Genomic DNA, 17,983 nt, shown 5'->3' with positions numbered 1-17,983 from the left:
AATGTACTATTGCCAACCTGAATATTTTAGAACTAATGTCATACCCAGCCTTGGCAAAGCAAGAATCTGTGCATGGCACTTGAGAGGTGTGATTTGCTTTGCTTCACACTTTTTCCTACTTGTGCATGTTCTCTTAGTAGCAGCAGGCAGGTTTATGAATCATGATGACTTGTTGGTTAATAGCTTTGTTTTGAGGCTGATAAAGTAACTGGGTAAGCTAACTCAGTCTGAAAGACCGTGTTTGCTATTCTGTGCATGTGTAGAGTACAGTAGGAACTAGGAGGTTTTGCAGACTTCACACAACTTTCTCTAGAGACCTATGAGTCCACTGCATTGTGTATGACGAATGCAGATCTACATTTTGAAAATGGTGTGTGTATGTAATGTTGGTGTATTGTTTTATAGAGGGTAATGAAGATTCTGTGAAAACACTGGAAACTCTTAATCAGAGGGTGAAGCGCCAAGAGAATTTGCTAAAACGTTGTAAGGAGACTATTCGGTCACATAAGGAGCGCTGTGCCCAATTAACCAACGAGAAAGAGGCACTTCAAGAACAGCTGGAAGAGAGGCTTCAGGAACTGGAGAAAATGAAGGTATGGAAAATGCTCTTAGCTTTATGGGTAACCGTGAAAATACAGTAACAACTCCAGTATTTCCAAAATTTATTGATAGGGCAGACCATGAAACAAACTGTTTCTGTACCTTTTTGGAGATAAATGTGCAAAACCCACCTGTAATTAATACACTCAGCAATTATTCTAGAGTGGTGAAGTAGTGTATCAAACCTTACTGTATAAATAACCATCAGAATGGTATCAGAAATAAGTGGTTGTGGGAAATTGGGGTGAGAAAAAGTCTATCTTAGCACAGAAGACAGAAGGTAAAGTGAGCAAAGTGAAGCAGAGCTAAACCTTTAAGACATAGTGAATGAGGCATTAATTATGTAAATTAACAGAAAAAAAAGGAAGGCAGGGCAGTGGAGATCACAATACAGGGAGCATAAGTGCAATCCCAAAACTAAAACTGATACTTTGCTCAATTTTCCTGTTAAGACCATTAATGCTGAGTGTGGAGCATAAGTAAGGTATGATAAACCTGAAAATGTGTCAAGTGTAGCTGTACTTAACTTTAGTTACAGAGATCAGATTCCCATCTGTCTTCATCTCTGACCACTAGCCTGATTTGAAAAAGCTTTGAAGGACTCAAGTATTTTAATGACATTTTCTAGAACAAGGCTAGTAACAATCATTTATGTTGCATTGCTGAGATCCTCTTGTAAACCAAGATGTAGATAATAGAGCAGAAATCTTAGACATATTTCTTGTCTTTACTTTAGCAACTCAGACCTCCACGTGGGGAGGCTCTAACAAAGCCTTCAAGCCATAAGGCAGCCTACCTCTGGGCGATATAAAAGTAATTTAAAACTGCCCACTTCAGTTTTCCTCAATTGTGTTCTTTGTTCTTCCTCCAAGGGATAGTGCAGGATAAGAGCTAAAGCTAAGCTGTTTGTCAACCAACTTGTGGTTGGGATCTTTTTTTAGGACCTTCACATGGCTGAGAAGACTAAACTGATTACGCAGCTACGTGATGCAAAGAATTTGATTGAACAGCTAGAACAAGACAAGGTAAACAAAGCTGTAGGTTTTGAGGAAGATTGTTTAAAACACAAAATGTCTGGCTCTTGGTATTAGAAGCTCGTTTTAGAGGTCTGATGGTTTAGTCTGTGTTTTAATAAACAAGTAATTTAAGCTACTTAATAATTTTATTGTATATATATATATCATAAGATATAAGTCTGTTAGGTAGTACGTAATACAGCAGCATGATATTATTTAGGATGAAGCAGATATACTGAATACACTTCTTGATGCCAACTCTAAAACAAACAAAAAAACCCCAAACATACATGAAGATGGGATACAATTAAATTAATTTAAAAATAACCAGTAAAGTAACTATAGTTTCAATTGTCTATAAGGAGTTTCTCAGGTTTTAGTTCCTTAAAGGTTATTTAATCACAGTCTTGATTACTGGAAGATTACAGAAGTTATTGGAGTAACTTCTGGTGGTGTCATAACTGACATGACTAATGTTGTATGGTGCATTCTCAAAGGAGAAGTACAGACTCTACAATGCTTTTAGTTTGGGTTTGTTTACAGGATATGTGTTTCAAAGGAAAATGTCTGTACTTGAAGGAGGAAGGTTTTGGATGGTCAATGTTTGCTGGAGTTCTTTTCACCACTAGATAAATTTTGGATGCTCATAAAAATAATTCTCATTCATATCTTCTTTTTGTTAGCATTTTCTGTTTTCTGACAGAGAGAAATCTCCTGATTTCTAGTCTCATAATAACAGACTATAGTTTATTCCTGGCAAGGATTGTGCCCTGGCTTGAAATTGTTTCAGATATGTGTCTTATTCATTTGCTAGCTTTTTATCACAAGGACCTTTTCCATAGGGCATGGTAATTGCGGAGACAAAGCGGCAAATGCATGAAACATTGGAAATGAAGGAGGAGGAGGTAGCCCAACTGCGTGCTCGAATCAAACAAATAACTACAAAAGGCGAAGAATTAAAAGAACAGAAAGAAAAATCTGAAAGAGCTGGTAAGGATATATGTAGATTACTGGCTTTCACATTTGTACATCAGAAAGCTTCAGTGTGGGTTTTTTTTAAGGAGTTGTTGTTTGGAATGGATATTAAGAGGTGCTATTTTTCTGCTGTTCTACACAACACCCATACTACCATCATTACTAACTTCACTTCTGGATAGCAAAGTTTAGGGATGCTTTTGACTGATTTATCTGTTACCAATAAAATTTAGGAATTTAGGAAAGAAACTTCTGAAAGGCAACTGTACTTCCATGTTTGTAGGAGAAAAGATTGATGGAGTCTTCTTCTGGTCTAAAGAGGAGAAACTTGCAACTACCTATAAATTGTCATTATAATACCACCAGGAATTCACATAGAAAACATAGCAGTGAGTGTATGAAAGTAAAAATGTTATAACCATAGTAAGCATTTTCTTTCAATTATTTTAATGAAAGCATTTCTGATTTAAGTGAAACAGCAGTGATGATTCCTTTTGCTTCAGGCTTGTAACAGAAGAACATTTTGTAACTGTTATAGGATGTAGTTTGCTTTTTGTGGAAATTAGGTAACATTAAGTGTGCTTGGAGTTCTTTTGCATGAAGTTAAACCATTGTTATTTAAACAGTGAAATTGTTTTGTACTACATCAGAATTCTTTCAGAGTAATTTTATTTGTTCTCATGGGCATGTAAAGAAGCTCACTTTTTTAGCAGAAGCTCAGGTCTTACTTTGAATAAAATATACGTATTTTCTTTCTCTGAAAAACAAGGAGTTCAAACAATACAGTTCATAGTGGTTTATTTTAAATCTATATAGATTTAGATTAGAACTTGCTGTTTTAAAGATTAATTTGGATAGATCATTCTGCTGTAATGCAGAAAAGCAGCTGGAACATCCATCTTGTGAAAGTAACAAACGTTTTGGTTATGTGCCTTCCTCTCCTACCTTTTCAAGGCTGCATGTGTCATTTTAGTTCTGGAAATTCATACTTCAGAAGTCAGCCAGTCCTAAAGTTTTTTTTTGGTACTGGGAGAGTAGGAAGCTCTTAATGATTAAAAAAAGAAGATGAAGAATCTGTTATTATTTCTGTAGATATGAAGTTATTGTCATAGTTGTTTGAAATAGTGTTTTTTAAGGCAGGAGAAACAATTATGAATGATTAATGTGTTATCTACACACACTAATTAATACAGTAATTTCTTCAAGTTTGCTGGGCCAGAAGCCGAAGTCAGATTAGAGGTGATTCTGTAGATAACTAGAAAACTTTCTGTTGTAATGAGAAGTAATTTAATTTGAATGAATATTGAGTATACACTAGACTTTTCTAGGGGGAGATTTGTGTGTTAAATATTCTCTTTTTTAAACTAAAATTTTAAGTACTTTGGTTCATTTTACAGCGCATAAGTATCAACTTTACCTTTAAGTGCATTTATTTATTATAGTCTTTTAAGCATGCATATATGTGTGTTGGATCCTTTGGAAAATTAGTTAACACTGCTTTTAAGGCAGAATTGTAATGCAACCTTTATTAGGTTTTTCTATTACATCCTTGGCTTAATACATTAAAAAAATATTGTAGTCTACAGTGTTAGTGTGGTTCAGTACAGTTGAACTAAATTATTTGAGAAAACCACCTTGTATACTGAGAGAACCTGAAATTGGTTTTTAGGCTGCAATCTTTGAGTTGTAATGGTTTTGTGCGTTGAGCAATTTCATGTATTTGAGCTCAACGATTGAAGTTCTGGTTTTGGATAGTTAATATGAGGTGACTTTCACAGAACCACAGAGTGGATAATTGGAATGGATCACACTGTGTCATCTGGTCTAACCTCCCTGCTCTGCTATGGTTGTCACAGACCACACGAACTGCATCTAGACTATTAAATTCTAGACATCTTTTTCTGCATCATGGTTTAGTGAATTCATGGAATGGAGCAGAAATGCTAATTTCATTTATGTTATAGCAAAATAAGAATAAGCATAATACACTTGAAATTTACTTTTGTAGTGCTGCCTGGAGACTAAAAAGTGGTATAGTTTTCTATGTCATCTTGCCTACTGTTGCATCTGTGTCATTTTTCTTTGTAAATCAGGACTTCAGTGAATTGCTCCAGTGTTTGATTTAATGTGAATGCATTTTTTTGTAATGAAATAGTGAAAAGATATGTATACCTATTTTTTGTTGTGTTGTGTAAACTGTGACTTGGTCTCCCCAGTTGAAGTTCTTTTTTATTTTGTAGTTAGAGGTACATTATGTTGAAATCTCACAGAGCATCTTGTTTTTGTGCATCCACACATGCCAATAAGTGAATCATGGTGCCTTTCCCAAGCCTTGTATGAACAGGACTGGGGTAAGGGCTCTGGTTTTTTTACATCACACATTGGGTGCTTGAACTGGGTTCTAAAAAGTAAATTCTGTGCTTCTCAGGCACTTCTACTTGAGGTAACTGCGACCCTTTTTACTTTCTTTCTTCAAAAAAGATCTTTTTAATATTTGTAAATTTCCGGGTAAACTTAAGTTTGTTTCTCCTGAGATTACCTAGCATAAGTACTTTATGTCTTCTCAGGATGCAGATTACTGACCTATTTGTATTCTGTGGGCAAACAAAGTCTTTAGAAAGCAAATCCTATTTGTAGGCAGCATTTCATTTGTGAGCTTAATTAACATATGCTTTGCACCTTTCTTTAGTGGAAAAAAAAGACTTGGACTGTGCATTTAAAATCCTGCCTAGATGCACAAATCAGCTGTAGGAATGATTTCAACATTTTTTTTCGAAATTTGGACATGATGCCTGCTCTCAGTCCTCAGAAACTGAATGTGCAATCCTTCCTTTGCCAGCTGATTTACAGAGCTGGTTTACAAAGCTGGTTTGCTTCCTGCACAGTTTTTAGCACCAGGAGGCACTGTAGGCAAAGAGAAAAGGTGTGCAGTGGCAGCAGAGGAAACGAGAGGGCTTTGCAGTGCACCTGGATGTTACTCTGGGTGGGAGGGGCAAGGCAAAGGAAACCAAGATTGATACTTTGGAGTGGCATAAGTAAAGTAGTCAGCTCTCCAGCACATGTTTTATAAAAATCAGGTTTGCAAACCTTGCACTCCTTAAACTGTGCGCAGACTTATTTTTTGTAATTTCCATACTGCACAGAAAAGTTTTCAGTTTGTCTGGCTTTGTCACGTGAATGGGATTTTGCAAGACTCACCTGAGATTCTGCTGGTGTGCTTGTTTCTATTTCTGACTTGCTCATGTGTCTTTGTGAGACTTCATTCAACCAATACTTAGTTGAAAGATCTTCCCTGAGCAAAGTTCTGCAGGCTGGAGAAGAATGCAGAGGCAGTGCCTTTACTCTCTGCATTCAGAGTAGGTATATTTAAATAAAAACATGGACTTTATTTCATGTTTTGATATATGTTAGAATTAAAATTCTCACAGATTAAAGGTAACAGTGATTATAGAGACCACATTCTGTCTGCTTGATGATAGTTTAACCCTCTGCTGAACTTGGTTGTGTCCAGCTACACTAGAATTAACTACTTTGAATGAAAATATTCTGTTTTGCTTAAGGGCTAAATGTGCCTGAGATGCATATAATTTAACTTTTAGAGAGCTAAGTGTGTTTCTGTGAAGTATTGCTTCTTTGTGCTTTCATACCCTCTTGGCTTTTTAACCATCAGCTTTTGTCCAGTTTTTGTATTGGCATCCTGCTTGTGATTATGTGCTGCAGCTTTTGTACTGCATGTTGCTCAGCAATTCCATATCCTGTTGTGGACGTGGATTTTCTCTTTGGCTGATCTGTGGGCTATGGCAAATGTGTTCTCTTTCCTTTTGGGAAGTAACAGGTGTCTCAAATGAAAGTAACGTACATAATGCTGAGAACAAGAATCAGAAAATGTGTATGGAGAAGTGAAATAACTTGATGTTCTACTTGCAGGCTATAGTGTCAAGCTATACTTTGCAAAGATCCATAGGGTGGGGTTATTTTGGTTTGATATTTTTGTTTGCTTGTTCGGTTGTTTTTTTGTTTGGTTTTGAAAAAGATGATGCTGTAATACTGAAGGACTTTGCCAGTTTTGCTTGGTCTGGTTTTATTAGGACTGAGAGGAGCATCAGGGAAGTCATTACCATTCTCCAAACACAGTTCTGCAGGCTGTATCCGTAATCAACTTGTGCCTTGTGACAAGGGGGAAGAACTTGAGTCCTGCAGACTGCAGGTGGCAAATGCCTTGATAGGGCTATGAAGAGCTGTGAGGAAATAAGGAGCTATAAGCCTCGTGCATGCTTGTATTACATTTTAGATTGTTTTCCTGCTTGAAATAATCTCTAGTGATCTTAATTTTTTGTAATAGATTAAGCATTTAAGGAGAACATGGAGTGGAAAAGTGGATAAAGTGGTCTGCTTTGGTATAGCCAGAGTCAATAACAGCCCCATTTTGCCTTAAAACATGATTGTTGGTGTGAATATTCAGGAAAAGGCTTTCTCAAAAAACAGAAGAAAATTCTGTAAAAGGTCAGAATTTGGGTGAATCCAGTTTTATGAGATTAAGTTACTTTAAAACGTAATTGCGGCATTGCCTTAAAAGTATAGAATGTGGTTAAAATCTTCAGTTTTTAATGTTATCAAAAGATGTGGAATGGAAATCATTGCTCACTTCTCAAACATGTCTGAATGTTATTAAAGATAATTTCAAAAAAGCAAAAATTGCAATAAATGCTGTGAATGCTTACAAACTAATGATGAATCAGAAAACTGGAGATGTGGGAGTCTATTACAATTTTCTTTTGGGGGCAGAATTTATTGGAAGAAAGCTTAGCATACTAAATGAGACTTCAAAAAGTATTTTGTTTCTGTTTCCTTGCAAAATAGAGTCCAGGGTATAATAGAATAATATAATTTTAGGGGGTTGTGTTTTAAAAATTACAGTCTTAATATTGGCACTGTGATTTTGAATTTTATTTGCCAAAATTCTGTCATGCAAAGTACTAACCATAGAGTAGAGTGTAGAGTGGAATACTAACCACATAGTAGAATATAGAATAGAGTGTTGTGAGACTGAATTTTTCTAATATGCTGCAGGGGTTTTCCACATTCATGATCCATTCAGGGAAAGAGATTTCCCTAATAATGATTGAACTCTAGTATTGTGTAATTCTGTATAAATTCTGACATCAGTTGTAGTGAGTTTTAGGGATACTGAATAAATAAATAAGCTCACAATACTGGAATTTATTTGCTTTCTTTTTATGTGCAAATTATAATCTGTGAAGTGAATAAAGCATGTTAGAATACTTCTCCTTAGCAAGGATGAAGCTGTGGAATTATTGCTTCTATTTTGTAAATTAAAATGTGTTTCAGTGGATTTGTGCATCCTGTGCAAGAGTAAATAAATTTCAACACTGCAGCATGAGTATTCTTTTGAAACAACTTACAGCTATTCAAGTTTTTTGGAAATAAATCTTAACTTTTAATTTTTTCTTAATTTTACATTTTATTTGTGAAGTTAGAAGCACCAGACAGTCCTCTTAACACTCAGCTACTACACTAGTAGAAGTGTACATTAAATGTAAATAGTGAGATAATTAAATTAGCAAAGCCATCTCTGTGGACTCTCTGAAACATGGTTTAAAGAAACGATTCTCTAGGTTTTACAGTTTGAAATTACTCTTAGGTGTATAAAGTACCTGGTTAGGTATATAAAATTCCATACATCAATGTTCTATTCAGGAGAAACTCTTCATGACCCACTAGTAACTGACTTGCATAGTAGTCATTCCCGGTTTGTTTCTGTCTGCTGGTTTTAGTGTGAACTACCTCTCTTTGTGAAGCTATTTTCCACTTCTTCCAAGTTTACTCAGCAGAAATAGGCAGAAGAGGAGTGTTATAGTTCGTTCATTAATATGGTTTATACATTTTATAGTAATTTTAGGCAAAGAAATAGAAGCTACAGGATGTATTGGAAGTAAGTCACATCTATTTGTCAGTTCTCTTCCCTTTCTAGAAAATAAACATGTGAATTCTTGATAAATTCTTAAGTTCATTCTTCTCTTTTTGTGAAATTCTTCTATTAAAATATATAGATATTTCTCAATTATCATATACTTCTTTTTTCTTGGCAGCTTTTGAAGAGCTTGAGAAGGCTTTAAGTATGGCCCAAAAGACAGAGGAAGCCCGGAAAAAACTGCAGACAGAAATGGATGAAAAAATTAAAGCAGTAGAAAAGGCAAGTGAAGAAGAGAGAGTAAATCTTCAGCGGGAATTAACCAGAGTGAAACAAGAGGTGGTTGAGATTATGAAGGTAAAAACTTTATTACAGTTATGCCATTGTTGTAAAATACATCAGTATGGCAGAACTCTGTTATAAAGCTTTTGCTAGTTAATAAAACCTATAGAAATTATTTTCTGTGATCAAAGACTTACTTAATGAAAAATAGAAAACTCCTCATGGATTTTTTTTGCTCCATCAATTTAAATCAGTTCATTAATGGCATGTAAAAATAAAACTTTGTAAAATAAACTTTGCTTCACAGTATTTAATAAAATTATTTATTAAAACTACACTTAAGACTTTAAACAGAGGCAAGAAGAAGAGATTAATGGCAGGAAGCTAACAGATCTTCACCAGGTTCTTGAGTTTTAATCACTTTTAGCTTTTAATCATTATCCTAGCTGAGTATGTGTAAATGTTAAGAAACTTGTTGCCATGTTGTTTGCTGGTTAAAAGTTCCTATAATTTGCTTCATCTGGTATATTTAGGTAGGAATTGCTGTAGTACTTCACATGCCTTTTGAAGCTGTAAATTTGAACACCCTTAAGTTACATTCTTGCATTGATATTCATAATGGTATTAATTTTTCTAAGATAATGCACTAATGCTTTAAGGGGACAATTGACATGCTTTACATTATTCTTAAATAAAACATGTAGGTAGGTTGTAGATAACTGTCTACACAGAGTATCACCACTTGCCTTTCAGGCTCATGAAATAAGAACACTGGGAAAGCTACAAAAAAGTTCTTTTTCCAATGCATTATCACGTTTGAACTGAAAACACTTAAGTTTGCCTTGGAAAAGGAGTCTTTAGAAACTTTGGTGGTTCCTTTAGTACAACTATGAAAGACTTGAGAAGGAAGATGGATAATTTCAAGCTTGAAAATAAGAACTGTCAGGGCTTACTATTAAGCACTCTGAGTGATCATAACATTCAGAGGGAGCAAAGAGATGGTTCTGGATTCTTTTGTTTGTTGCACTACCTTCTTATGAAGAAAAGGTAGAAAGTGTTTTGTTAGTTACAGCTTGGAAATAATTTTTTTCTGACTTTGATTCACAGAAGTCTTCAGAGGAACGAGTTGCTGAACTAGAAAAAATCCATAAAAAAGAACTGGCTACCAAAGATCAGGAGCTAAATGAGAAATTACAGGCTCAAGAAAAGGTATTCCAGGAGAAGATGAAGGCAGCTCTTGTAAGTAAACCTAAAATGCATAGAAAGACACTTCTCTAAGTGGGAGTTGAGAGTAGAAGTCTTGAGTTGGCACTATTCCACAGTGACAGTCCTTTTGTGCTCAAAGATAAGAGTGCTCTCCCAAAGTCAGATAGCTCAGAGACTTCAGCAACCTGAAAAGAAAGCAGCTGCAGTGATCCAGACTGAATCACTATCATGGCTCGGTAATGGCTGTATCTTGTGGAAACTATTTATTTTTTTGAAATTTTTTTAGACTTGCCTTTTTGGATATCTTCCTATGGGTCATTGGCAATCAGCCCCAGCAACTAGAGTAAAAAAAAATACAAAAAATGAGGCTGTTTGAAAAATATTTGCATAGTTACGTCTGATTGTATTGTGTTATGTGAACTATTAACTGTTAACTGTTCATAATGTTTGACATCAGAAAAAGAATTTTCTTCGAGATCAGACTGGGAAGAATTGTTGGAATTCTTTGCACTTTTTCATGAGCTGTAATCCACTATAGATAATCACATAATTTTGCCTAAATAATTATGTTATATGTAACATATATGTATATATGTATCATCTATATGTATCTGTTACAAATAGTTTTTGTGCACCTCCATGATGGATAGTGACTAGGATTGAGAGACTTTAACAGTCCTGTCCTGAGTATATTTTTCTACCTGTTTGACTAGTTACTTTCTTAATTGTAAGAAACAGAAGCTTAAAAATGTATTAGCAGTGGAATCAAGTGAGAACAGACTTTATTCCTCTCAGATGTTATTCTCAATTAATATTGATAAACAAACCAAAATTGAAGTATTTATTGTATATTTTTCATGCAAAGACAAATGGTTTCCAAGAAAAAAAAAAGTGATTTATTGCAATTATGTTTTCACAGATCAAATGTGTTTTTGTGTTGAAAATAAAGGTGATTAGTGTATGACACCTATTAGCTGACTTGAAAATATAGTATCATAATATTCTTGAAGGTGTGATGACTATATTTATAGTTTATTGTTTACTTCATGCAGGAAAAAAATCAGAGTGAGTGCTTAAAAGCCCTTCAAGAGCGAGAGCAGCAAGAATCCCTAGCTCTAGAAGAATTAGAGCTGCAGAAGAAAGCCATACAGTCTGAGTGTGACAAGAAAGTTCAGAAGATGCATCAAGAAATAGAGACTTGTAGAACTGTGAGTAAAGATTCCAAAAGACTAAGCATTTACAAGTATGTGTTTGACTGTGACAAATGTTTACAGATAGTGATTTGTTGTGATTAGGTTTTGTGGGATTAAAGTGACAAAAGTTTAATATATTGCCATGCAATTCTGCAGCCCCTAGTTTTTTATAAGATTAGGTGGCAAAATATGGAAATACATTCACTTTATAGCATGGTGTGGGATATGAATTTGTATCCATCTACTTAATTTTTAGATGTGTTATAAAGATGAGTTAAATTTCAGGCTGTTTAATTTCTGGGTACTACTGCCTTACAAAATGCTCATAAGGATACTTTAGTGAGTGCTACAAATCAGTGTTTGAGATCGCTTTAAAAAATCAGCAGCAAGGGTATCAGTAAAAACCAGATTTAATATTAAGCAACAGCGCAACAAAATTTGTTTGCAAGACTCACTGTACCACTTATGGGACAGTTAAAGCACACTAAGGAAAAACAAGCAACAACAAAGCCAACAAAATCCAGGTAACCAAATAGAAATAAACTGAGAACTGTCTAGGGGTTGTGTGTGGGTGTGTGTGTTATGTGTGTGTGACAAAAGGACAGTGAGAGCACAGATGAAAAGGAATACAATGTAAAAGTTTAATAGCAGTCAAACTTAAGAGTACTTTAACTTAAATAATACCTTAAGCCTAACAATTTAACAAAGGGGTAACACTTAACTTATACCTAACTCAACTTACAACCTTACTTTAACAATTTAACAGAGCAGTAATATTTAATAGCATTTAGCCTAACCTATAAGTTAAAATTAGCAACTTAGCAAAGAAAACACTTAGCAGCATTCCACTTAGATTGTAACCTAATGACTTAACCTTACTACAGGTCTAACTTATGTAGATACCTAAGGTGCTTAAAAATCTAAGAAAGCAGTATTTCTCCCAGCTTTGATATAGCATATGCATGCACACAAAGAGTCAGTTCAAGCAAGGTGCCTGTGAAAAATTCCCCTCTAAGCAAAGTGAAATACTCACGTTGGATGCCTTTGCATCTCCCCAGCAAGTGAAGGGTTGAGCCTTGAGGAATGAGGATGTTGGCCCAGTATTGGTCATTTTTTTTTTTTTGTCGATCCTCTGAATAAAAGATCTTGAGAGTCTGCTACTTCTGACAGGTGGTCCACTCAGAGGGAGATTGCTGATTGCAGCCCACTGTGGTCCAGGAGAGCTCAGAGGGCCCCATTTTGGACTGCTGTTTACAGGATTGCTAGAGAGTGGGCTTTACTCACAATGTTTCATCCTGGCCACAGGCAGGATGTTGGCAATTTCTCTGAAAGTGTGAGAACAGGGATGTTACGCCATTCAGGCAAGAAAAATAGTTTCCAGTGCTGTTTGTAAGGAAAATGCAAGCTTGTCAGACTGCAGCAGTTCCTGGGAATTCACAAGGTTTCTGATAAGCTTGGGAAGTGCTGAGTCCGGGTGCTGTTTTTTCAAGGCTGAGGTCTAACGAGCATTTCTCAGATATCAGTGCAGCCTGAAAAGAAGGGGGAATGCACCACCACAGTAAGCAAAATTATTTGCTTAAAATTTTGAAGTGTCATTTGCTTTATTTAATGAGTAAGACTGTATTGTCTGCTAATGCAAGTTTGTGCATTATTCCACTGGTCCCAGATATTAGTTTGGAAGTTTTGCCTATAGAAGCATTAAAGCTTTACCAGTAGCATTGCCATGGGAGCTAGTATTAGGATAAATCAGTAGGCAGGTACAAAACTCCATAATACCATTGTAAATTCCCTATATTTTTCATCCTATATGTTGATAATTTAGTTTAGGAAGAAAATGCGAATGTACCTCTCATAAATATCACTTGACTTACTTTATTTGAATTACTTACATTTTGTTCAGGTTTTTGTGTTTATTTTTACTGCAGTGAAATAGAAATTTTTTTGTTAATTAACTAACTCTCCATAATGGAAGCAAAAGTAAGAACAAACCAGGTTAATGAAAGGCTTATAGAAGAGGTTGACATTCAGTAGAAATAATGGAGAGACCTGTAGTTATGTGAACCTGGTAAGATTTTAAAAAATTTAATCAAATTATTACCTTTTGAATATTCATATTCTTTTAAAACTGTTTTCTAACAGAGGATTCTTGAACTCGAAAGCTCTCTTGCAAAGTATTCGCAAGATGACAGAAAGCAGTCAGAGGAATTAAATACTCTCATAGATTCTGAAAAAAACCAGCACAGTAAGGAAATCAGTGATATGGTTGAAAAACACAATAAGGAACTGGAGAACATGAAACAGCAGCAAGAAAAGCTTTGGACAGAAAAACTTGAAATTTTAAAGCAACAACATGTAACTGAAATAGAAAAAATAAGAGAGAAACAACAACAAGAGATGCAAACTGTTTTAAAAGAGAAAGAAACAATTTTCCGTGCACACATAGAAGAGATGAATGAAAAAACATTAGAAAAACTTGATGTGAAACAAACAGAATTAGAAGCACTGTCTTCTGAGCTATCAGAAGCACTAAAAATACGTCATGATTTAGAACAAGAGCTCTCAGAATTAAATAATAAAATGTGTGAAGCAAAGCAAGACTTGAAAGGAAAATTGGAAGAAGAGAGAAAACAGCACAATGAAGTGATTGAAACAATGCTAAAAGAGCATGAAATATCTATTCAAGGTGTTGAGAAGGTACTCAAAGAGGAACTCAACAAGCTCAAACAGTCACTGGAGGAAAAGGACAGACATTTGAAGGAGTTAAAAGTATGTGAACAGAAAATGAAGGAATCTGCAGAAAGATCTGAGGCTGAACTTGCCCAAGTGTCTGCAAAGCTAGAGGAGCAAAGCAGTGAAAATACACGGAAAGTAACCACTCTAACACAGCAATATGAACGTCAACTGGAGGACCTGCAAAGAAAGGCTGATGAGGTGAAGAGAAGTCTGACTGAGAAAGAAAATGAAATGGAGCACATGAAGAAGTTACAGAACAAGCAAGTGGAAGAGCTTCAACAGAAACTGATAGCTACAGAAGAGAGAATTAGTGCTTTACAAGGAGAGTATGAAAGTAAACTAAAATGTCAGGAAAAGAAAGTGGAGAAAATGAAACAGAAATCAAAAGATATGCAGGAAACTTTCAAAAATAAACTTGCTGAGCAGGAAGCTAAACTAAAGAAAGAGCTTGAAAACAAGCAGTTGGAATTCAGTCAGAAAGAGAGTGAATTCAATACTAAAATTTTGGAAATGGCACATGCCAGCTCATCTGGAATCAATGATGCAGTATCAAAACTGGAATCTAATCAGAAAGAGCAACTAGACAGTCTTGCTGAGGACCACAGGAGGAAACTGGAAGAAGTAATCCAAAGTTGGGAAAAAAAACTTAATCAGCGGATTGAAGAGCTCAAGGAAGAACATGATATGGAGCTGCAAGAGAAAGAGAAGGAAATTGGAGACCTGAAACAGAAACTTTTCATCTTCAGTGCTGAAAAGGAGGACTCCAGAACAGAAATAAACCAGCTGAAGGAAGAACAGGTGAAAAAGGAGGAGTGCCTGAAGGAGTTGCAAGAACAGCTAACACAGTCAGAGGCTAAGGTGAATGCTTTGTCAGATAAGGAAAGTGATCTGAAAACACAATTGAAAAAATTGGAAAGTGATTTTAAACAGTCCCTGAATCAGCAGACAGAGCTTCAGGAACAACTCAATAAGCAGAAAGCAATTGAAGAGAAGGACAAAGCTACAATTACTGAGCTGGCTGATACACTGAGAACCCTTGAAGAGAAACTCCAAACTGTGCAATCTTCTCAGTATAAAGATCATGAAAATTATGAGAAAAAAATAGAGGCAATTAGGCTAAAAGAAACTGAGATCAAAAGGTTGTCAGGAGAACTTACAGCCCAGTTAAATGCTTTGAAGAATGCTGAAGCTTCATTGCAAACTAAAGGCAATGAATTAATTGAAAAATGTATAGAAAAAATTGGCATAGTAACATGCAAAATTGCAGACTGTGAGAGCCGATCTGCTCAAGTTAAAGAAGCAATATTAATCAAAACAAGTAGGATAACTGAGCTAGAAGCTCAACTTAGAGAAATAACAGAGCATCATTCTGCTGCTACTACTTCTTTGCAAAAGTCAATGCAAGAATTGCAGGAGAAGGACAATTTAATTATGTCCATGAGAGCTGATATTGCAGGACTTGTAACAGAAAAGGAACAATTGCAAAAAGAGGGAGGACATCAGCAGCAAGCAGCATCAGAGAAAGAAATTTGCATAACACAACTGAGGAAAGAGTTATCTGAAAATATCAATGCTGTCACATCAATGAGGGAAGAACTCCAGGAAAAGCAATCTGAAGTGTCTGCTCTCAACAAAACAGTTACTGACCTTAATGTTAGGCTTGAAAGCACAGTGAGTTTAACAGAGAAAGAAGCAGCCATATCTCTGTTAAGCAAACAACATCAAGAGGATCGATTGCAGTTGTTAAATCAAGTAGAAGAGTTATCATCCCGAGTTGAGATGCTGAGTCAAGAGAAAGCATCAGCTCTTGATCAGATAGATCATTGCCAGGCCCAGCTGTCAGAGTGGAAGATGAAAGCACAAACCAGGTTTACACAAAATCATGATACTATCAAAGATTTGCAGAGCAAACTTGAATTAAGAAATACTGAAGCCAATATGAAAGATGAAGAGCTAAATAAACTGAAGGAACAGCTGGCTAAACAAAGCAGGAATCTTGATAGTTTAAAAAGTGAATTGGAACAAAAGCAAAACAGGAAGGAAAAGGAAGAAAGTGAGTTAACCTCAAAGTTAAAAAAACAAGCAGCAAAAATTGCTGAACTAGAAAAAGACATTGCTCAGAAAACTTCAGAAAATGATTCCTTGGTGGAGGAACTTAAGAAGTGTAATGAACAAAAAAACACAGAGAAAGAGGAAATAGCTTGTCAACTCCATCAGGCAGAGAAGGTGGCTTTTGAAAAGGAAAACAGATTTAAGAAGGCTGAAGAAAAAGTGCTTAATCTTGAGAAACAAATAAGTTCATTGAAAGCTGATTTTGAAGCAAAGGAGAAGGAATTTGATCAAATGAAGTCGGTGATACTTAAAAGGAAAGATGAAGAACTGAAAGAATTAGAAGATAGACTGAATGCAGAGAACAGCACTAAGCTGGCTGATCTGAAAAAGAAGGCAGAGCAAAAAATAGGTTCTATTAGAAAGCAATTATTGTCTCAGATGGAAGAAAAGGAACAGCAATTAAAGCAAGATAGGGAGGATCAGTTAAGAAAGTTGGAGCAGAAAGTGCAGGAGAGAGAAGCCAAAATTGAGTCCTTAGAAGAAAAAATTAAGTCAACAAAAGATTCCACAGAATTAGAGAAGGAGATGCTGGAAAAACTAGAGAGTGTAAAAGCTGCTGTAGAGCAAGAGAAAAAAAACTTACTTGAGAGTGTCCAACAGACATATGAAGAGAAAATGCAAGTGTTGCAGAAGGGCTTAACTGAAAAAGATGCATTATTACAGAAGTATGAGAGGGAACAACAAGAGAGTAATGACTGCCATCTAGAACTGCAAAACAAACAGAAAGAACTCCTTAAAAAACTAGAATGTGTTGAGAAGAGCCATCAGGAAGAGCAGGTTAGGACCAGAAGTCTCAGGGAAGAACTTGAGGAGCAAACCAAAAAATATTCATTGTTAGTGGATGAGCATGCTTGTTGTGGTGGTGTTTTAGCAAGCAGTAAGGAAGAATTGAAGGTTAAAGAACAAAAATATCTTGATATGGAGAATGTAATTGGAGATTTACAGAAAAAAATGCAGGAAAAGGAGGCAGTCAGTCAGTCTTTAGAACAGAAGGTAAAAGAGTTAGAAAATAATATAGTGAAGAAAAATGAAGTGCATAAGGTTGAGATGGAAGATATGAGTTTAAGATATGAAGAAAAGCTAAAATGTCTACAGGAACAGTTGGGTGAAAGAAATGACAGTCTTAAAGTTTTTGAGGAAAATGCTGAACAAAAGGCCAGATCCGTTTTGGAGCTGCAGAAGTCACTAGATGATATGCAGAAGCAACAGAAAGACTTGCAGACTAAACTGGAAGAGACTGAAGGGGAGAAACAGAAACTATGCAAACAGGTGAATAATCTTCAAAAAGATATACGTGCTCTGCGAAAGGAACATCAGCAAGAGCTTGACATAGTCAAGAAGGAGTCCTTAGAGGAAATGGAACAGAAAATCAGGTAAATTCTTTGTTCCTCTTTGTGTTACCTTTTCTGTATTTTATCTCTAGTCTCTCAAACCTCAAGAATACTTTTCTAAAGCTCAGTTTGTAACAAGGAAATAGTGACTGATATTTTTCTTTAATTGTTCTAAATAGACTTAGAGAAACGAAAAGAGGTTTGACATTTCGCAGAGTAATACCATTTCTGATCTATTTCAGTGATGGTAATTTTCAGCACTGCTGAAACATATAATTCTACTTTTCTCAAAAAGGAAACAAAGTTTATTAAAACATAGTACTGAGAGCTTCATGTTCAGATGATATCAATAATTGTTCATACATACTTTTCTTATATACATACAATTCTTTTTATGACGTTCTTTGACTTCCTCAGCAAAAACTCCATATCTTTGAAAGAATTCAAGTCTGGGTTGTTTTTAAATGAAATACCTGTGCCTACCAGATGAATTAGATAGGAAAGGAAGAAGAAGCCTCCCTGAATCTCACAGAATTCATATAATTCAAAACCATCCCATTCTAAAATAGTTTTGAAGGAATTTCCACATCTCTTGCTTTGCCT

At 35.5% G+C, this 17,983-nt stretch overlaps 1 protein-coding gene across 8 annotated transcripts in view; it reads left to right on the top strand.

Annotated features, from left to right (window-relative positions):
- Positions 1–17,983, top strand: part of GOLGA4 (golgin A4) — a 67,652-nt gene that overhangs the window by 31,838 nt on the left and 17,831 nt on the right. For all 8 annotated transcript variants that reach the window (XM_056485702.1, XM_056485700.1, XM_056485699.1 and 5 more), the window contains 7 exons: positions 406–593; positions 1,542–1,625; positions 2,459–2,606; positions 8,702–8,880; positions 9,913–10,044; positions 11,064–11,219; positions 13,344–17,422. In XM_056485702.1, the coding sequence (XP_056341677.1) occupies positions 406–593; positions 1,542–1,625; positions 2,459–2,606; positions 8,702–8,880; positions 9,913–10,044; positions 11,064–11,219; positions 13,344–17,422 (4,966 nt within the window). The remainder of the gene's footprint in view (positions 1–405; positions 594–1,541; positions 1,626–2,458; positions 2,607–8,701; positions 8,881–9,912; positions 10,045–11,063; positions 11,220–13,343; positions 17,423–17,983) is intronic.

Source organism: Oenanthe melanoleuca, chromosome 2 (assembly GCF_029582105.1).
Source record: "Oenanthe melanoleuca isolate GR-GAL-2019-014 chromosome 2, OMel1.0, whole genome shotgun sequence".
Classification (NCBI taxonomy): domain Eukaryota; kingdom Metazoa; phylum Chordata; class Aves; order Passeriformes; family Muscicapidae; genus Oenanthe; species Oenanthe melanoleuca.
This window is presented reverse-complemented; position numbering and strand designations above follow the sequence as displayed.